At 36.8% G+C, this 22,416-nt stretch overlaps 1 protein-coding gene across 6 annotated transcripts in view; it reads left to right on the forward strand.

Moving 5' to 3' along the window:
- The window catches only part of ANAPC1 (anaphase promoting complex subunit 1), a 94,314-nt gene that overhangs the window by 26,518 nt on the left and 45,380 nt on the right, over positions 1–22,416 (forward strand). For all 6 annotated transcript variants that reach the window (XM_045808939.2, XM_045808938.2, XM_045808941.2 and 3 more), the window contains 10 exons: positions 5,176–5,250; positions 7,226–7,494; positions 8,727–8,818; positions 9,744–9,892; positions 12,560–12,638; positions 13,065–13,101; positions 13,193–13,263; positions 15,598–15,776; positions 18,610–18,824; positions 21,133–21,251. In XM_045808939.2, coding sequence (XP_045664895.2) covers positions 5,176–5,250; positions 7,226–7,494; positions 8,727–8,818; positions 9,744–9,892; positions 12,560–12,638; positions 13,065–13,101; positions 13,193–13,263; positions 15,598–15,776; positions 18,610–18,824; positions 21,133–21,251 — 1,285 coding nt within the window. The remainder of the gene's footprint in view (positions 1–5,175; positions 5,251–7,225; positions 7,495–8,726; positions 8,819–9,743; positions 9,893–12,559; positions 12,639–13,064; positions 13,102–13,192; positions 13,264–15,597; positions 15,777–18,609; positions 18,825–21,132; positions 21,252–22,416) is intronic.

The raw sequence follows: 22,416 nt of genomic DNA on the forward strand, positions 1-22,416 counted from the left end.
ATTTATTTGTCAGAGAGGGAGAGAGGGAGAGAGCACAAGGGGGCGGGTGCAACAGGCAGAACAGGCAGATAGAGAAGCAGGCTCCTTGCTGAGCAGGGAGCCCAATGTGGGACTTGACCCCAGGACCCTGGGATCATGACCTGAGCTGAAGGCAGCCACTTAGCCAGCTGAGCCACCCAGACGCCCCTACTAATAGGTATACCTTAATCAACAAAATGGAATAATACTAAGGCTTATTGTGTCTATCTATCTATATGGTAAATCACATGTCATTTAATATTTAATGATAATGTTTTACTAGTAATTATTGAGTTTTATAACATGGGAAAGCGTGTTTGACTATAATTTCTCATTTCATCTTTGTAAAATGACTGCAAGTTATGCTAGGATTAGTGATAATCATCTTGGTTTTATTAATGAAGAAACTGAATCACAGAGAGAACACAGACTGGTGATTTGCTCAAAACAGGGCCTAGACTGTGTCTTCTGAATGGTGGCTTAGTGTTCTTTTCTGTAGTCCATACTGTTTTCACGCACAACTTGCTAGTCTGTGGGGAGGAAGGTTTGATTTGAGGGCGATTTAAAGGGATTTAGCCTAAGTGTCTGATAATGATGCAAAGCCGTGTCCCTCTCTCTCCACTCCAGAAGCTTTCTTAATAGGTAGGCCTTTAACAGGTTATTTACAAAACCAGCAGAGTAGTGTCTTTGGTATTGGTGATTCCTTTTGGCTCTAGAGATAACTCCCAGGACAGTCTTGCCTGGATCACTCTGAAGAAATCACTCCAGAACACACTTACCTTTGTCTGGGTAGCTTAGCTGTACGTTTTAGTCTTATACTAGTAAATCCATTTAAAAAATCACTTTTTTCGGGGCGCCTGGGTGGCGCAGTCGTTAAGTGTCTGCCTTTGGCTCAGGGCATGACCCCAGTGTTCTGGGGTCGAGCCCCACATCAGGCTCCTCCGCTAGGAGCCTGCTTCTTCCTCTCCCACGCTCCCTGCTTGTGTTCCCTCTCTCGCTGGCTGTCCTGTCAAATAAATAAATAAAAATCTTTAAAAAAAATCACTTTTTTCTTCATTATGAATATACGTTCTGAGGAAAATCTGGAAAATGGGAGAATTAAAAAAATAATACTGCTCAGATAACCACTCTGAACATTTTTATATTGCCTTTTAGATAAACACGATATAAATGAAAAGTTCCAGTACCATTAAAAATTCTTAGGAAAAAACCCCTCATTTTATCATCTTCATAGTAGGCTGCCATGTGGTTTTATCATAGTAAGCCAACAGCTACTAATAGAACGTTGTTAAATCAGTCTTTTTTCTCATTAGGAATAATTTGTAAACACAGATCTTTACAGTTCTAGTCATTTCCTAAGAATTTAACCTTAGAAGAGCTATTACTAGGTCAAATAATTTTCAAAAAGGTTGTCCCATTGACATTCTCACTAGCTTTATTTAGAAGTGCCCATTTCAGCATAGTGATGATTTGTGGTGTGGTGAACCTTTGCCGACTTAGTGAGACATTTTCTCTTATTCCTGTCTAAGTCAACGGGAATGGGTTTTTCAGATTCTCACTGGTTATTTATTTACTTATTTATTTAAGTAGGCTCCATGCCCAGTGTGGGACCCTGAGATCAAGAGTTGGATGCTCTACTGACTGAGCCAGCCAGGAGCCCCTCTCATTGGTCATTTATAGTTGTTAATTTTTGACTCACATTTCATGTCCTTGCCTATGTTTCATTCTCTTCTCTGCCCAACAGCCAAGGTAATCCTGTCTGACAAAGTCAGGTCATGTCACTCTGCTCAGAATCCTCCAGTACCTTCCCTTCCTACTCAGAGTAAAAGCCAGAAGCCTGCAAGGTGCCATGTCATGTGACCCATCCCTCTCTTACCTCTCTCATCTTGTCTCCTCATCCCTGTCTTGCTCACATTGTCCTCCCCACTGGCTTCCATTTCTTTTCTTGGAACACACCAAGCATGTTCTTGCCTCTGGGTCTTTTCACTTGCTGTGAAATCCAGAGGAAAAAACCTTTCCCCCACACAAGACAAGCCTAGGCCTTTTTCATATGGCACCTCAGTGCAGCCTGCTCTGTCCATTCCATGTGAAATTGTTACCCCTCCCCATACTTTTTATCCCCCTTACCTGTTTTATTTTTCCTTTAGCACTAATTAAATATGCTGCATATTTTACTTATTTATATAGCTTGTGTGTCTCTCTTCCTTCTAGATTGTGAATTCAATGTAAGCAGGGATTTTTGTTTAGTTTTGTTCACTATCTCTAGGACCTACAGTAGTGCTTGGCATATAGATAGATGCTCAGTGTATTTGTTGAATGAATGCCCTTTCACATCTGAATGAGATATTATTTTAAGAATTCGTTTTTATTTTATCATATGAAAGAATTTCTCTCTGAAATTTTCTTGAGAAAAACCTTCCTGGGCAAATAGGGACAATTTTCTTATTTTAAACAGTTTCATGAAAATTACTTTAGTCCACATTTTCCCATTCTTCATTAAATATGAAGAAATCGAGCCTTACTGGAAACTAAGGATTTCTGCAGTGCTTGAGCTTCTTGTAGTTCTTCTGTGTCACTGTGCTGTGGGACTTGTTGATGAATGCAGGTTGTTGTGCTCCGTTCTCTAGCAGAGAACCAGGGGCCCCCCTCAGGTTTCCATGCTAGGGGGAAGACTGAGCACCCACCATTTTTTCTTTTGTAAAGAAGAACAGGGCTTTCTGACTTATTTATTGGATAATAGTCCTGAAAGAGGGAATAAGGAAATCAGTTCTGAGGCTGAGTTGCTTTCGCATTTATTTATAAGACTGCATGATTAAACCCTTGCTATTCTTTTGTCCGTACATCAAAGCTCAGGATGAAATGGTCCTCAGTGACAAATGGTTTTCATTTCGCTTTGTTCAGATATATCCTTTTTTGTTTTCATTTAAATAATGGGGTGGAGAGTAGGGAGTACAGAATTTTTGCCAATGACTAGGTCCATGATTTTTGGCATTGTTTTGGGTCTTCCTTAATTTATTGATGTGTTAAATGGAGGTCTGGACCAGATACTGTTTCCTTCTGGTTCTCACATTCTGTGAGTGGTTGCATCTGGGGTTGACGTTTTGTGTCCTTCAGGATGCTCATATTTTCGTTAGAGGTTGAACCTCTGCTGGGGGCCAGGCGTGATGCCTGGCTTTTCAGATATGCATTAGGCAACATAGTTCCTTTCATGGACTCGACAGTCTCAGGAGAAGGCAGATAAGTATTTTACATCAGGTTATGATAAATGTCAGGGATCTGCAGAAGCATATAACAGGGTTGGGTAACCTGCAGAATATTAAAATAATGAAAATAAAATAGATCCATATATGCCACAAAGAGGTATCTGTATCAGATAATTTCTGTGTTGTTTTTCATAGCACCAGGTCTTATAAATGTGATAACCATAACAAGGACATTCTTTATGACTGTGGTACTTAGAATATGTGAGAGAGAATGTGTGTATGTAGGTGTGCGCGTATGTGCTAAATTTTGGTTGAAGGTTTAGGTAAGATAGCTAACAAATGCATCTGTTGCTTTGATTTTACTCTTGTCATTTTTTTTGGATAGTATTGTGTGTGAGTTGGACTGTGTTTTTTTTGAATGCTTCACAAGAAAATCTTTTCTCTTGATCAGTTTTAAAATTACTCAGTTTTAAAAACTACTTTATTCCATTTTATATTTGATATTTAAATGTCATATTTATGAATATTTAAATATAAGATATTTAGCTTTAAAAATTACTTTATTGCTATCTATCTTTATATGAAATCAACTTTCATATGGGCGATATTGATTGACAAATATGTAAGTTTTTATAATAAAGCATTGGAAAATAGCCATTGCCATTTATGGACTTATGATTGATTAATTGCTAGTTCAATGACATGTGAAGTAGCAGAGGTGGCAAAGGTGATGCTGGGGGAACTAAGACTGAACTGTGAAAAAGGTGCTTTTATGTAACTGTATGAGTTAGGATAGGCTAAATATAACAAAGTCCTCAAAAGGTATAATGGCTCACACAATAAAAATCTAAGTCTTGCTCATATATAGTACTTAGCAGGTGAACAGGCTGCACAGTTACTAGGGACCCAGGCTGATGGAGCATCTGCCGTCTTCAACATGAGGCTTCAAAGATTCCAAGATTGCCCTGGGGTTGACTCCATCAGTCAGGTACAAAGGAGAAGAGCCTGGAGGAGCATACACAGGAGTTTTTCATGAACAGGGCCTGAAAGTGGTAACATCTTTTCTTTTCTTTTTTTTCCTTCTCTTCTCTTCTCTTCTCTTCTCTTCTCTTTTCCTTTCCTTTCCTTTCCTTTCCTTTCCTTTCCTTTCCTCCTCCTTCTCTTTGTCTTTCTCTTTCTCCTCTCCCTCTCTCCCTCTTTCTTTCTCTCTTTCTTTTTCTTTTTTTAAAGATTTTATTTATTTATTTGTCAGAGAGAGAGCGAGCACAAGAAGGGGGAGCGACAGGTAAAGGCAGAGGGAGAAGCAGACTCCCTGCTGAGCAAAGAGCCTGATGTGGAACTCGATCCCAGGACCCTCGGATCATGACCTGAGCTGAAGGCAGACGCTTAACCGACTGAGCCACCCAGGCATCCCTATCATCCACTTTCATTCATAGTCACACTGTCATAGGGCCATACCTTTCTCTGAGGGAGGCAGGGATATGTAGCCTAGCTGTGGGTCCAGGAGAAAGAGGAGACTCTTTACTTTGAAGAGTAGCTACCTGTCTCTGCCATAGAATTGTTAGCCTGTCCACTGTAGACAGACTCTAATAATAATGCGTGCTTGTTTCTGACATTTGGCTAACATTGGGTTGTACTTAGCATATTTGGGATATGGCTAAAGGTTCTTGTTTTACTAAAGCAGTGGTGATCTGTGTCATCCCAGAAGTCGGGGAGGAAAGGGAACCACCATTGCAGTGCCTGTGAGCCGAGGCACTGTACTAGGTGCCTTGTATATATGATTTCATTTCTTCTTCACAGCCCCCTGAGAGGAAAAGTATTCATGTTTTTCCAGATGAAAAAATGAGTTTTGGTGACTTTCCTTAGTTTCCATAATTGGTGGAACTGATAGCTGAATTCTTTAAGATGATCAGTTAATTTATATGATTTTATCTTTTTTGGGGTTTTCTTTCAGTTTGACTTTGAAGGATCGCTTTCCCCAGTCATTGCACCTAAAAAAGCAAGGCCTTCTGAGACAGGATCTGATGATGTAAGCATTATTATTTCTTGATACTACAAATTAATTTGCGAGTACTTGTACTGGAATCTACAGAAGTGGTACTCTTACTGATTTGTGTGTATTTCTAACACCCTTTGCTTCATTTTGATACTGAATAGCGGTTATTTTGAAGGTTGGATATGTTATGTTTCCTGTGGTTATTCATATACTTTTGTCTTTAATGATCATCTAAAAATGACTGAACATAGATAATACTGCATGATTTGAGTTTGGATTTGTAGCTGTTTTACTGCTAATTAATCCTCTGGCTTAGGTTCTCAATCATATTAGATTCCATGGGTATATTCTTAAGTGATTCAAAACAATTTTTTTAAAATTGAGGTATAATTTACATAAACGAAATGCCCAGATCTGAAGTTTACAGTTTGATCAACTTTGACAAATGGACACTCATTGTAACCCATACCCCTCTCAAAGCACAAACATTTCCATTATTCCATAAAGTTTCCATGTGCCATTTTTAATCATTCACTTCCTTCCCTTCCTCTATTCTTGAAGCAACCACAGATTGGAATTCTATCACTATAAGTTAATTTTGCCTGTTCTAGAACTTGATGTAAATGAAGTAATGTGGTACATAATCTTTGGTATAAAGGTTTCTTTGATTTAGCATGATGTTTTTGAGATTCCTCCCAGGCGTGGCAGATATCAGCAGTTTGTGCCTTTTATTGCTGAGTAGTATGAATATACCATAGTTTGTTTATACATTCTTCTGCTAATGGACACCTAGGCTGTTTCCATTATTTGACTAAATTTTGGTTGGATTATGAATAAGGCTGCCATCAGTATTCAGTGACAAGTATTTGTGGACATATATTTTCATTTCTTCTGGGTAAATACCTAGCAGTGAAATTGATGGGCCATTGCTGGATCCCAAACTCATTATACCTCATTACAATCTGACCAGTGATATATGAGAGTTCCTCTTTTCTTCATCTTGGCCAACATTTGCTGTTGTCAGTCTTTTTCATTTTAACCATTTGAGTATATATAAAGTAGTTTCTCTTAGGTTTTAATTTGCCTTTTCCTCATGACTAATTGTGTTAAACACTTCTTTATGTTTTTATTGGCTACTTATCTTTTTGTCAAGTTTCTGCTCAAACTTTTTATGAGTTTTTAATTGGATTTTTAAAAATATTTATTGAGCTGTAGAAGTTCTTTGTATATTCTGGATATGAGTTGTGTACGTTTTGGGAATATTTTCTCTTCAGTATATGACTTAATAGTGTTTTTTGATGAACAGATATTTAAAAATTTTCGTTACTCATCAATTTTTTACTTCTATGGTTTGTTCTTTCTGTACCTGGTCCAAGAGTGTTTAAGTTAGAATAACACACTGTATTAAACCTTACAAAAACATCAGTGAATTCCAGGACCTGAAAATAGCATATCATATTCTCTCAACACGATACAATAAATCAAAGTGGAAACCAGAACAGACTCAATACTTGGAAAATGGAGTACAATCAGTGTGAATATAAAATTCAGTTGATTATTAGGTTGTAATTGCCAGCCCCAGCATCTTATAAACATACTAACTGGACACAAGTAGACTTCTCACCTTACCAAAATACAGATCAGTGTAATGGTCACTAAACTTGCCTATCTACACTTCCCACCTTTTATTCTGTACTTTTGGCTTCATAAGAAATCACCTAAGTTAATCTTAATTTTCTTTCTCAATCTCTGTAAATCGTGGGGGATTCTTCTCTCAGTCTCTTTCCTAATAGGGCATGACTAAAATTTTTCAAATGGGTTTTGAAGTGGTTTGTCTTAATGTCTATTGCTGGCATCTAGAAATTGCTTAGCTATTTTGATGTGGGTCTAATTTTTAAGCTTTGTGATTTTTTTCAACTTAATGTGAAAATAGAACTTGAATTGTTTTAATGATGACATCACAAGGAGGCATTATTTTAAAAATTAATATCTTCTTTATTTTTCTCAGGACTGGGAGTATTTACTAAATTCAGACTACCACCAGAATGTTGAGTCTCATCTTTTGAATAGATCTTTATGCTTAAGTCCTTTGGAAGTTTCACAGATGAAGGATGAGGATTTTTCACAGAATCTTATTCTGGATTCTTCTACACTTCTGTTTACTCATATACCTGCAATTTTTTTTGTTCTTCACCTTGTCTATGAGGAGCTTAAGTTGAATACTCTAATGGGAGAAGGAATTCGTTCACTTGTTGGCCTTCTTGTTCAGTTGGCAAGGTAAATATTGTTTGTAGATTAGAAACTGCCAAGAGGTTCTTAGATGACTTGATCTCAGCCCTGAATGTCATATAGGAACCTTGCAAATAAATTTCTGAAATCTACCTTTTCAGAAAACCAGAGCATTTTTTATAAACCACAGAAGTGTTTGAAGGTACTGGCTATGAAAAGGCCTTGTGGGTTTTTATGGGGTTCTTAGTCTTTGTCCTAAGTTTAGTGGGAAGTCACAAAAGTGTGTTAAACAACGGAGGTGACCTGTTCAGCTCTTCATTTTGACAGGATGACTACACTGTGGTGGGCGTTCTAGAACACCTGCTGTTTTACAGTAATACCTAAAGGCAAATAGGAGGTATAGTTAACACAATCGTAGTTTACATATATGAATTGTAGGTATTGTGATCCCTGTTTTAATGATGATGAAACTTGTCTAAGTTTGTTTCTAAGAACATGAATATTGTTTGTTAGTTGAGGGTTCTTTTTGCTGTGTTTTTGTTTTCTCAGTCTGTGGTTGTCCCTCTCTTTGAGGCTCTTGTAGTGTGTCCATAATAAGATTGTGTTTGGCACTGAATTCTGAAGGTCAGATTTGGGTGCTATTTCAGCCTTTGTGACCCTTGGTAGTAAAGAAAGCTGAATTTGAATAGAAATGTCAACCTCTGAGTTAAGATTATAGCACATTTTCTAATTTCTGTGATCTTCCTCGAGACTCTGAAATTCTTTTCTGAAATATGGCAATTTTAATTGATTGTCAGTTTTTTTTATGACAAATCATTACTAGCATGAAAATTCTTTTGTAATGAAATGACTTCCAAACCATAATCGTGGCTTTCTGAAATAAGTAACATTTTTATAATGTTTACATTCTTAAAGCTATTTTTTACATATGTATCTTATTTAATCTTCAAACCTTCTGCATGAGTAAAGGAGAATTTACCTACTTTCTGGAAGAAAATATGAGGTTCATAGAGATAATTTGCTGAAGACAATAAAACAAATAATGGAAGAGAAACTAGTTTTACCCCCATAAAATTTATCTAGCAAAAAGTTTAGGTTGCGTTTGTTATTTTGGTCACTTCAAGGTCCAGAAATAGAATAAAGGGACTCTAGATTTGATGATATTCTTTGTCATAAGTTCTTTAAATTGAAAAGTTGAACCGATGAATCCTAACTCTGTGGGGGAAAATGCTTTAATACCTTTCTTTTCATTTCTTTTTTATATGCACTTATCGTTTTAGGGATTTAAAATTGGAACCTTATGTAGATCATTACTATAGAGATTACCCAACACTTGTCAGAACTGCTGGACAAGTGTGCACAATTGATCAAGGTAAGTGTTTAAGCCGTTAAACATTTTCTAAACTGGGAGTGATGTTTGCTTATATCTTTCTCAGTGAATAGCAGTATATTTCTTACCTCTAGTGTCTAAGTCAAAGGTGGTATCTTTCCATCAGGTAGATTTCAGTTTGTAGTGTTTGAGCTCTGACATACAGCGCGAGATAACATTAACCTCTTCAGTGTCTGGGAAAAATTTTACCCATCCCCAAGTGCTAAGGATGCTTTGCTGTAGAGCTGTCTAATCAGTAGCAAACAACCAAATGTTACTTAAATTAATTCATACTGAAAAATCAATTCCTTATTTAGTTGCAGTAGCCACATTTCAAGTGTTCAGTAGCCACATAGGGTAGTGGCTGCCATATTGCATAGTACAGGTACAGAACATTTCCATCACCACTCTACCACCATAGACCTTGAACTACAGGGACTCAAGATCGGAGCCCAGTTGTTAGAGTGGAATCCTAGGGTTCTCTTGTTTTCTCACCTTTAGGATTAGGGTACAAAATTTTGGTTAGATTCTTTATATGCCTTGAGTACAAGAATTTGCTAAATTTCCATTCAGAATGGGATATGATAGTAGTCATTTAGATTCCGCATGTTATAATATAGTCAGTTATTTTCTGTGACAGAAAACATGAAGTATTTTGGAGAAAAATGTTATTCTGATTGTTTCCAAATGGCAGATACTGATATTTTCCCTTTAGAATAAAATGGTATTGTGGGGCACCTGGGTGACTTAGTAGATTGAGCATTCGACTCTTGATCTTGGCTCAGGTCCTCATCTCACGGTTGTGAGTTCAAGCCCCATGTTGGGCTCCGTGCTTGTCGTGGAACCTACTTTAAAAAAAAAAAAAAGAGGAAACGGTATTATCTTAATATATTCTTGTGTCTTTATAAATGTTTATCTAATTCTAAAGGTCAAACAGGATTTATGCATCATCCATCATTTTTTACTTCTGAGCCACCAAGTATTTATCATTGGGTGAGTTCTTGTCTGAAGGGTGAAGGAATGCCACCCTATCCTTACCTTCCTGGAATATGCGAAAGAAGCAGACTGGTAGTCTTGGTATGTATTGCCTACCTTGTTTATTTTTTTCTTTTTAAACTTAATTTTTAAAATTATACCAAAAAATTTACTCTTTTTCATTTTGTGTACATTTCTGTGAATTTCAACAAATGTATAGGTTCATGTAATTACCACCATAATTAGGCCACAGAACAGTTCCATCACCCCCAAAACTTCCCACAAGCTTTCACGATTCATCCAAGTTGTTGCCTGTGTCAGCAGTTTGTTGCATTTAATTGCTGAGCGCTAGTCCTTCGTGGGATGTTTCTCAGTGGTTACCCATTCATCTGTTGAAGATATTTGGGTTGTTCCCAGTTTTTAGCAGTTATGACTATAGCTCCTATAAACATTCATGCCTAGGTTTTTGTGTGAATGTAAATTTTTATTTCCCAAGAGTAGATACCCAGATGTGGGATTGATGGTTATAAGGGTAAGTATTTTTCAGAGCAGCCATACCATTTTACATTCTCACCATCAATTGTGAGAGTTCCAGTTTCTCTACATCCTTGTCAGTGTTTGGTATGGTCATGATTTTTAATTCTTGCTATTTCTGATAGATGTGTAGTAGTATCTCATTGTGGTTTTAATTTGCATTTCCTTAATGGCGTATGATGTTTAGAGAGTTCTAGATAGGAGGTTTTGTCAGCTATGTGGATTGTAAATATTTTCTTCTGGTTTATAGCTGTCATGTCTGATCATTTTCTTAATGTTTCTTTTAGCAGAGCAAAAATGTTTAATTTTATTGAAGCCAGTTTATCCAGTTTTTCTTTTATGGATAGTGCTTTTGGTGTCTAAGAATTCATTGTTCAACTTTAGGGCACAGTTACTGTCTCCTATGTTTTTTTTGCAGAAGTTTATAGTTTTATGCCTTATACTTAGATCTATAATCCATTCTGATAATTTTTTTTTAAAATAAGATATAAGGTTTAAGTTAAGGTTATTCCATTTGGGTGTCCAGTTCTTTTAACACCATTTGTTGAGAAGACTCTCCTTTCTCTATTGCTTTTGTACTTTTGTCAAAAATTAATTGGCCACACTTTTGTGGATCTATTTCTGGGCTTTCTATTGTAGTCCATTGATCTGTGTTGCTGTCCACACTGCATTCATTACTGTAGCTGTATAGTGAGTCTTAAAAATTGGTTAGTGTGACAATTCCTTTTGTTACTCTTCTTTTTCAGAATTGTTTAGCTATTTTAGTTCCTTTGCCTTTTCATTTAAATTTTACAATCAGCATGTCGGTAGCTACAAAAAAATCCTACTTGAGTTTTTTCTCCAAAGAAACACATCTTTACTTACTTTAAAAAATTAGTTCACTTTGAATAGTTAATACATATCCAGGGTCAAACCTTCAATAGAACCAAAGGACTTTGGTAAAGGTGTGTTCTTTCACGCTCCTGTTCCTTAGTCCCTTCTCCCAGGAGCAGCTGGCCTACAGGTCCTTTGTGTACCTTTCCAGAGATGGGGCCTTCCTGGGCTTACAGGAGAACCCCATGCTTTTGTCTCCTCCACAGGTTATCACTGGTTGTCAATGTCTTTGTACCCCACATGTCTTTTCCTTAAAATGCATACTGCTCTGCTTCATGTTGAGAGAGGCTTCAGAGTTCCCTGTGGCTCTGAAACAGACATGTAAAATAGTGGTTCTGCTTTTTTTAAAAAATGGTGGTAAAATCTACATAATGTGATATTTATTATTTTAACTGTTTTTAAGTGTACATTTAGTTCAGTGGCATTAAATACATTCACAGAATATTAAGAGCAGGTTAATCCCAGAACTTCCACATCCCTTGATGCTTGTGTCGAAACATTTAAGCGAAACCACTGAATATATTGGTCCTGTCCAACTCTGCTGAATGGGAGGTAGACCTGGTATAGTCTCTAGCCACAAAGAGGAGCCAGAGAAATACGAATATACCAAGTCGGTCAGCCTCCAACTTAAATTATGTTAGTCAACTTACAGGTATTCATATTATGACTTTTTTTTTTGTTAGATATGATGTTAGGTTCAGGAATATGTCATTTGCAATGCTTGTATTGGTTTAGAATATAGGATTTTTAAGATTGTCCAGCATTGTGGTAAAATTTTAATAGAATTGTGCTACTTTCTTTCAGGAAAAAAAAAAAAAGCTACTTGCAGGTGTAGCTCTTGGTGGTAGTAGCAAGTAGCAAATATTCAGATGAGAACTTTGAAGGCCAAAGTGGAGAAGGGTTTGGGTCAAGGTTAACTTAACAGAAACAATCCAGGTTTCCATCAGTTGATGAATAGAGAAAGTTTGGTAAATCTGCGTAGTGGACTGCTACTCAGCAATAAAACAAAGCACTGACGCATGCAGTCATGTGAATGAATCTCAAAGGAATGCTAAGTTAAAGAAGTAGGGCACAGAAGATTACATATTCTAAGATTCATTTATGCGACATTGTAGAATAGGCGAAACTATAGGGAAAGAAGACAGGTGAATTGTTTCTGGTGTAGGAGGAGTGGATTGTCTACAGAGGGATAGGAGAGGTTTTTTTGATGTGATGGAAGTGTTCGATATTGTGATTGTAGTGTTATATTATTGTATAATGTTTGTCCATACTCAGAGCTGTACACCTAAAATGGATGAATTTTCCTGTATGTAATTATACCTCATTCGTTTAAAAAATAATGTTAATTTTCTCCTTATGCAGAGTATTGCACTCTACATACTTGGTAATGAGAGCTCTGTTTCCGAGGAATCCTCACAGTATTTATCCAGAATAACTATAGGTAAGTCAGTGTAGTGTTAGGCTTCCCAAAATGAATTATTTTTTTTCCAAAACAAATTTTTATAAACTTTGATATCAGAGTTGAAATTAAAAAATGAAAAATTTCCTAAGTGTTTGCTTTAGAGGCCACGTCTGGCTTCATTTTAGAGGTGACCTTTTTTACTGTTCTAGTCTGCAGTCCACAGCTGATTTTCAGAGACCAGGAGTACTTCAAATTTAACAATTTTTTTGTTTTTCTAGTGTATGTAAAGAGGACTATTTTAGCCTCAGGGAAATTATTAGTTTCCAGCCTGCCAAAGGATTGCTTATTTTGTTATTTTTTAGGAGTTATTTGTTAGTGAATTTTTATTTCCAAAGGTCTTCTATGTGTTATGTTTTTTTAATGAGGATGACTATTAAAATAAAATTTCACTTTGTTGCCTTTTAGCCCCCCAGAAGTCACAAGCAGAACAAGAAGAAAACAGGTGACTTTTATTCAGATTGTGCTTATATATTAGAAATATAAAGCACTATTGTGTTTTACTGTTGAATAACTTCATGTTCATTCCCTTACAGGTTTAGTTTCAAGCATTCTACATCAGTTTCTAGTCTAGCTGAACGATTAGTTGTCTGGATGACTAATGTAGGTAAGGTAGTCCTTGTTACTTTTTACATGTCTTTGAGATGCTGGTGCCTGCTTTCGCCCAGACACCACCTTCCTCAGTAGGCCCAGTTCTAGAACTGGGAGGCAGGACAGGGGCTCTCACTCTGTGAAAGGGTCCTGCAGGACCAAGATTGTGGCCCATTAAGCCACACTTCCCTGAACTTGTCACAGCTTCCATGGCATATGGAAGCTTTTTATCTCTCAGTGGGTAAGAAATGTTTATTTACTATTCACCTTAGGCCAGTCAAAGCTGTGACTCTGCAGACTGGCCTCAAAATGGAGGACCTTAGTCATTACACGTTCACACTTGAAGCCATTGTAATACTCACATGTCAGAAGGGAGTATTTCTGGTAAAATCTAAAAGTAATTATACAGACATTTCAGGGTATGCTTTTGAAGAATATAGGCTAGTGATGGAGGCTCCAAGATGAGAATACAGTTGGGAGGAAGAGATGGGAAGAAAGGAGTTCCCTATTCCCTTTCCCCAAAGCCAGTGCTCTTAGGCTTTAAACGGAGTAAAATACTAAAGACATTTTTTTTTGAAAATGAAGAGCTGAAAAAAACCTTTAAGTTATGGATACGAAGATATAAAAAAATGGCAGTGTTGGGGCGCCTGGGTGGCGCAGTCATTAGGCGTCTGCCTTCGGCTCAGGGCATGATCCCAGCGTTCTGGGATCGAGCCCCACATCAGGCTTCTCCGCTAGGAGCCTGCTTCTTCCTCTCCCACTCCCCCTGCTTGTGTTCCCTCTCTCACTGGCTGTCTCTCTCTGTCAAATAAATAAATAAAATCTTTAAAAAAAATGGCAGTGTTATGGACTATGTTATAATGTAGTGATGTAATGAATATTACAGGATGTCTAAATTCTTAAAGAGTATTTTAAATGTCTTAGTTTTTTTGCTCTTTTTTATATGCTCCCTTGAAAATTACAATAATTGTCCTATAGAACTATAGATAGGATACCTGTCCTGAAAAATATTAGGTGAATTAGTTCTATTTGTATATTATATAATATTTTATAAGTGTTATTCTCATAAGGAAATATTTTTACCTCAATAATTAACTTTCATTATTAATAAATAACATAATTTGTAGTATAAAATTTAGAAAATCCTAAGAAAAATAAATTTTACCTGAGGATTTGAAAAATTTTAAATATGAAGTGTGGTAAAATACAAAAGAATGTATAAAATGTACAGAGAATAATAATGTGAACATTGTTGTGTACTGGTCACCTACCATTATAAATAGAACATCGCTAGTGTTTTAGAAGGCCCTGCATCTCTGCTCCACGTGATAATCTTCCTCTCACACACCCTCCTGGTAACCATGGCCCTACCTAAATTTTGTACTACCTCATTTTTTCCGTAGTTTTATCATCTTTGTATATTGGTTGGTATTGTATGTCTTTGAACTTCATATAAATGAACGTAGATATAATTTTTTTCACTGCATCCATGTTGACGCATATAGCAGTAGGTCATTCATTTTCACTGCTACATACTCTGTTGTTTGACTACAGCACCATTTATTTATCCATTCTATTGATGATAGCACTTAGGCTGTTTCTTCCCTTCCCTCTTTTTGTCATAGTGAATAGTGTTGCTACTGGGTATTTTAGTAGTTATGTCCTGGTGTACTTGTGTACAAGTTTCCGTATGGCTGTTAATGCACCATAGAGGTGGACCTATCTGTACCTGCCACGTGTTTTCCAAAGTGATTGATTGTACCAGTGGGTGGGAATTACTGTTGCTCTGCATAGTTGCCAACACTAGCTGTTGATTTACTTTAATATTTGTCAAGTGAGTGTGAAATTATAATTTTGGTGATTTTAATATGAACTTTCCTGATCACTTTTCATATGTTTATTGCCCATTTGTGTTTCCTCTTTGGGAAAGTCTTTTCGTCCTTCCTTTCTTTGCTATTGGGTTGTTTCTCTTTCTCTTAAGGTTTTTAGTTCTTTTATTATTATTTTTTAAAGATTTTATTTATTTATTTGACAGAGTGAGTGAGAGAGCAGAAGCAGGGAGAGGGAGAGGGAAAAACAGGCTCCCTGCTGAGCCTGATGCAGAGCTCCATCCCAGGACCTGAGCTGAAGGCAGATGCTTAACTGACTGAGCCACCCAGGTGTCCCGGTTTTAGTTCTTTTAAAGGGAACTTTTATACTAATCCTTGATGTCAAGACACTAGTCTGGTAGTAAGATGAATAAAATTGATTTCTTTTTTGTCAGGATAGATGATGATTAACTTGAGTCAGAGGATAATTGGGACAGTGGCAGGTCTAAATGAAAAATTTTCTCCCTTCCTTTCATCACAAGGTTTCACTTTAAGAGACTTGGAAACTCTTCCCTTTGGAATTGCCCTTCCCATCAGAGATGCAATTTACCACTGTCGCGAGCAGCCTGCTTCAGACTGGCCAGAAGCTGTCTGTCTCCTGATCGGACGTCAGGATCTTTCCAAGCAGGCCTGTGAAGGAAACTTACCCAAAGGGAAATCTGTGAGTATCAGCGTAGAAAGTTCGAAGTTCAGATTTAGTCTCAAAGTAGAAATGTTCTTCATTTTTCTTTTAAGTCTTTCTACAAGTGTACATATCGGTTTGTCTTTTATATTGTATGCCATATGGAGTTTGTAATTGAGCAGATTTTATTTATAAATTGAACATGGGAACATTTTGTGAAGGCTCTTTCTTGCCTAGACCTTTCCTTTGAGTCAGGACAAGTGCTGAGTCAGTAGATCCACTACCGTGACTCTTTCTGTACTTGTACTATATTGGTAATTAAATATATCCTCAATTTGAATATGTAACTATTTTCTCTTTCATACTCTTTTGATATGTTGAATTTCTTGAATTTAACCTTTTAAATAGGTGTAAATATATCTGTTTAATCACATAAAACTGAAGCTCCAGGAAAGGATTTTTTGGAAGCTGGGATGGGGGACACTAAAGTTGTTTAGAAGATGTCTTAGGTTATTCCTCCTGAAATTCTGTTGTCAGTCTCCTGCTTTTAGAAAGAATGGGTTCTGAGAAGCTTACAAATAGAAAATGAAATACATCATTACTCTCCAATTATCTCTTTTAAAATCAGCCTCTTTTAAAACTTAAAAATGGAATTTCAACTACTTTTTCTAGAACTCTATTTAACTTAAAAAGATATAAATGGTAGCACTACATTACCCTGAGGATCATAGAGATTCAGGGATGATTTTCCCACTCTTGGTGACTCTCGTACTTTGGGGTTTTTTGTTTTGTTTTTGTTTTTAGAGTGAGTGGGGTGAAGGGGCAGAAAGAGAGGGAGAGAGAGAATCCTAAGCAGGCTTTTCACAGCATGAAGCCCGACACGGGGCTCAGTCTCATGACCCTGAGATCATGACCTGAGCTGAAATCAAGAATTGTACGCCCAACCAACTGAGCCACCTAGAAGCCCCGTTTGTACTTTGTTTATATCCCCAGGAGAACAGCCCAAATTTGCCTCATCTTGTATTAGCTTTTGAACCAACACATATTAATCAAAGTATTGTAACTATTTGTAATCCACATTAGGTCTTAGGCTATTAATGCTTCTTCAGAGCTTCAGAGTCTGTATCAAAATTTAATTCCTAACGTCAGAGTTGCCTACTGGATCTATGAGAAAAGCAGTTTCCATGGGATCCCATCTCTGGCAGGCTGGCCCAGCATATCTCTCTTATAATCTGCACTCATATAATAGCTCTTAGTTGAATTAGTGTTTGTCCTACTTTAAACAGAAACCCCCCCTTTTTTTTTTTTGCTAATATGATTATTCTTTCCTTTACCAAGATAAGTTTTAGCTTTTTTTTTTTTTTTTAAAGATTTTATTTATTTATGTGACAGAGACAGCCAGCGAGAGAGGGAACACAAGCAGGGGGAGTGGGAGAGGAAGAAGCAGACTCATAGCGGAGGAGCCTGATGTGGGGCTCAATCCCAGAACGCCGGGATCACACCCTGAGCCGAAGGCAGACGCTTAACGACTGCGCCACTCAGGCGCCCCAAGTTTTAGCTTTTATAGCTCATTTGTTACTGTGAGTGAGAGCAGTTTAACATCATTATCACTGAAACCAAATGGTATTAATAATCTTTCATCTATTTAGATGTCATTTTAAGTAATTCTATCTAAATTCAGTTCAGTTATCTGAGGTTACATTTTATATTATTTGAGGCTACCTTTTATGACTCATTGAAATTCAGTTTATCAGCTATTTGGATCTTTACTTTATACCTAAGTCTCCCAGTAGAATAGTTTCTTTTAAACTTAGATATTCCAGGGCGCCTGGGTGGCTCAATTGGTTAAGCGACTGCCTTTGGCTCAGATCATGATCCTGGAGTCCCAGGATCGAGTCCGCATTGGGCTCACTGCTCAGCGGGAAGTCTGCTTTCTCCCTCTGACCCTCCCCCCTCTCATGTTCTCTCTCTCTCAAATAAATAAATGAATAAAATCTTAAAAAAAAAAAAAAGATTAGGTATTCCATAGGAACCATAATGAATATTTATGAACTAAGTAAGAGGGATCAGTTAGTCATATCTGCCATAATTTCTTTAGGCTAATGTTGTTTCTATGTTAAATGTTGCAAAACTTTAGCGTTTTAACTGGGAGTTAGTCTTTTGTTAAAGGAGTATAAAGTTCTTCAGAGAAAATGAGATTTTATGCTATTGAATTATTTGGACGGGAAGGCTCATATGAAAGCACATGCTGAGTTTCTGGGACAGAATGATAATCAAGGGATTAACCTTTTTCATTTGTTTTGCTGCAGCCACTTTCTGATTAAGACATTTTTATTTAGGACATTCTTATTTTAAAAAAAGGTGAAAACCAATAATGATCCATTTAAAGTACTAAAGTAAAATATGTTCAACTTCCTCCAGCCCTTGGTATATATCCTTCCAGTTGTTTTCTTCTGCTTATATTAATTGAAGATAATATTTATGTTTGTGTGGGTTCTTTAGTAATAGTGAGTGGGTTTCATATTCCACTTGCAGTAATTTGTTTTCTTTTTAAGATATTTAGGATATAGTTAGATTTTTAAAATTTATTTAGAATGCTCTGGTGGAATCAGCTTCCTGGCTGTTGTCCTAAATTTAATGTTTTTCCCTTGGCTCAATAAACAGTTTTCCCAAGTGAGCAATAAATTGTACTTTTAAAAAAGACTTCTAGATTAGAGTCCTAGTATACACTGGGAACCCAAACCAGCCTTGCTTTGGAATATGTATTTTCTCTGTACGATAGTCACAGTACATTATCCTGTATATCCTTGTGTTCAGTAAGTGCATGGTGTTTGGTTTTTAAATTATTATTACAACCAAGTCTGTTACTCAGGTGCTCTCATCAGATGTTCCTTCAGGAACAGAAACTGAGGAGGAAGATGATGGCATGAATGACATGAATCAGGAGGTTATGTCGTTAATATGGAGTGAAGATTTAAGAGTGCAGGACGTGCGAAGGCTTCTTCAAAGTGCGCATCCCGTCCGTGTCAATGTAGTACAGTACCCAGAACTCAGTGATCACGAGTTCATTGAGGAAAAAGAAAACAGGTAAAGGAGGCATGTTGTTATCTGTTGTCAGTGTTTTTTAACACTGAAAACCCTAAAAAGACATTTCAGAGTTACAAGTACCATGTATTTTAAGTTTTTATCCATCCTCGGTAAACCATACATTTTTTCAAAATATTTTGTCATTTGATAACACAAGAGTGTCTGATGACATGTGACCCTCCTCCTCTCGAAATACAGCTGTGTGCTATTTAGAAAGTCCATTTTGCTTAGTTACTGTAAGAGTTTACAAACAAAGCAAAACTCTGAACTCCTTTTTCTGTATCTTGATGAGGAAAAAAATATGTGTGTGTGTATATGTATATATATATATATGTATATGTATATATGTAAGTTTTAATGTAGCTTAAACTTATACCACTATTTTTTTTTTCTGATATGATAGGTAATACTTTATAAATCTTCTCTACTGCCATTCTCTAACATATATTATATCCCATGATAATTGTAATGCTCAGTAGTAACCATCCTGTGATATTCCAGAGCCTTGGGACAGTTCAACTTATATTTGAAAATTCTCTCCTGTCCTGTTACCTGCTGTGTCTGTCACCTGTCATTTTCCACCACTGTTTTCTGGTTCTTTTTGCATTGCTTACGGTGGTCCTGCTTTATGGAGAAGGATCATCCTATACCGAGCCACAGGGTGCTGAAGATCTGAGTTAGTCCTAACCTGCCTCTCATTGTCCTCTCCATGTGTACCTAGGTATTAGTCACCTATAACTGAGGAGTCTGAGGGACAGAGAAGTTGTGTGAAAACATAGTGGCTGGTGTGGGCTCTGGATGTGCTCGGTGTCTTTGGATGAACTACTTAACTTCTTGCTGCCTCAGTTGTTTCAACTATAAGAATAGGCATAATTGTAGCATTCATACCTCACAGGGTTGCCCTGTGTATAGAATGAGTTATATCTATATAGTGCTTAGAACACTACCCAGTACGTAGTAAAGCTCAGTGCAATTAGCCATGATTATTAACTGAGTTCATTGATTCTATGAGGCTAGTTTTTTTTTTTTTTACCTTTATAATCAGTTATATCTCAGATAGAAGGGATTATAGTATTTTGTTTTCATTATTACAGTTTTGTGGATTATGTTTAAGGTTTCTGCTAAAAAGTTCTATGGGATATGGCCTTGAGTTTTTTGGATTCTAAATTAACATGGGGCACTGTTCCTAAAGAATCTTGAAACAGCAGATTTTTCTCACCAAAAAAACTAGAAAAGTAGCTGTATGTGTGTACAGTTAGGGAGAAAAACATACTTATGAATAACTTTGTCTGCAAAGAAAATGTTAACCTCTGACGGGGTATTTCTGTATCCTAACACAGATATCTCAGCAAAAGATAGAACTTTTGTTAAGTGTTTCCTGGTTATAAATGCCCCTACTTCCACAATTTCTGTTTGATTTTGCTTTAAGGGGCTATATGGAATGTAATTTAATATAGAAACAAGTTAAGTGTGGTGTATTAGTTTCCAAATATAGCCCACTGAAGCCATTTTAACTCTGAATGTAACTTATTTATAGTGCTATTAATCCTGTAAGTCTTAGCAGTCATGTAAGTGAAACTAATTCTTTTTTTTCCTGGAGACACCATAAAATCCACTGACCTCTACTATAGGGACTTTCTGTCCTTTCTGTGTACAGGCCACAGAAGTGGCACTTTTTTTTTTTTTGGAAGATTTTATTTATTAGAAAGCGTGAGAGAGAGAGATCGTGAGCAGCGGGGTGGGGTAGAGGAAGAAGCAGACTCCGGCTGAGCAGGGAGCCCAGTGCAGGACTTGATCCCAGGAGCCTGCTGAAGGCACATGCTTAATTGACTGAGCCACCCAGGTGCCTGCAGAGGTGGCACTTCTGAGGCTGTGTTGGCAAAAAGGATGGGAGGAGGATCCCAGATGTACTGAGGGCAGCTAGACTGAAAATAACAAAATGAGGAAACCCAAAACATATTTTCCTTTGAGCAGGTTAGCATCAGAATGGCATTTTGGGTTTCTCTTTTTGGCTGCTGAAGGAGAGTTGGCTTGGTTTATAGACCAGCTGGTTTTCACTCAAAGCAAACATGAAACAAAAGAAATGTATCTCTCCCTTAGAGTTTCTAAGGGGAACAAAAATATTAAAATGAGAATAACCATATTTGGATGACTCATCCACATCTTTGTGTGGATTTACCCTGATGTGATTTCCTCTTACAGAGCAGTTTTTCTTTTGGAATGCCTAACTACAGATAACATTCCAGTTGTTTGTTTTCTTTTTTTTGCTTAAAATTTTTTCACATGTTGGTTTTGATTTTAATTATAGATTGCTCCAGTTGTGTCAACGAACTATGGCCCTTCCGGTAGGACGAGGAATGTTTACCTTGTTTTCGTACCATCCTGTTCCAACGGAACCACTGCCTATTCCCAAATTGAATTTGACTGGTATGTTAAATTCTGGGCTCAGTGAGGAAGGAAAATGATTAAGTATGTTTTTAGTGGAGTTATTGGATTTTTTTAGTTAAAACTAAAGAAATGCTCTTTCTATCCCCACTGATTTCAAATATCAACCACTCAAGTGGTTGTCAGAGCTCAAATAGCAAATCTTACTAAACATTGTGGGATTAGCATGCAGCCCATTACTAAATTTTGCTCTTAATGAGACCGTTTCATGATATAAAAAGGTACTTGGGAAAGTTTAGGAAGATACTATTGATGATGGTGAGGTTACTGAACTTTAAATAATCTTAAAGTATAATATGTAAAAACATTGTATCTTAATGTTTGTTATCTTATTATGAATATATGATCCTTGTACAAAAACACAAAAATATACTAAGCAAAAAGAAAAAATCCTCACGTGTAGTATAGTAGTCCCACTTGCTAGAGTGTTAACATTTCGGTATGCATGGTTCCCAATTTTGTTTTTCTGGTTAATAATTTTATATATTTTTAATTATCAGAAAACATAACTCTGTTTTAGAAATTGTTTTCATATTTACTATAGCGTGAGCATCCTTCCATATCTAGCATACATAGGTATACAATTATGTTATGCACATATGTAGGTAGGTGAGTATTATATACAGACATTTTTTTTTTTTTAAAGATTTTATTTTATTTATTTATTCGACAGAGATAGAGATAGCCAGCGAGAGAGGGAACACAAGCAGGGGGAGTGGGAGAGGAAGAAGCAGGCTCATAGCGGAGGAGCCTGACGTGGGGCTCGATCCCATAACGCCGGGATCACGCCCTGAGCCGAAGGCAGACGCTTAACCGCTATATACAGACATTTTTAATCAACAACTTCATTTTTATTTGCTCCAGAGTAGTTTATTGATGGAATATAGTTTATGTAAACAACCTGATTTTGTTGGAAATTATCATTTTTTTGCTATTATAAACATGCTGTCAGGATATAGTCATTTATTTATGTTAATTGCTTTAGAAGTAGAACTCCCAGGACAGCAAGGCTTTGATGTAACGTATTGTCGAATTACCTTTCAGATTGGTTTTGTGAATTTTTATTTCCGCAAGATATTTGTGTGTTCGTTTCCTAATATTTTTGATTACAGTGGGTTTTATAGTACATATTCACCTGATACTGGTT

Source organism: Ursus americanus, chromosome 7, assembly GCF_024610735.1.
Source record: "Ursus americanus isolate L20-20 chromosome 7, mUrsAme1.1.p, whole genome shotgun sequence".
Classification (NCBI taxonomy): domain Eukaryota; kingdom Metazoa; phylum Chordata; class Mammalia; order Carnivora; family Ursidae; genus Ursus; species Ursus americanus.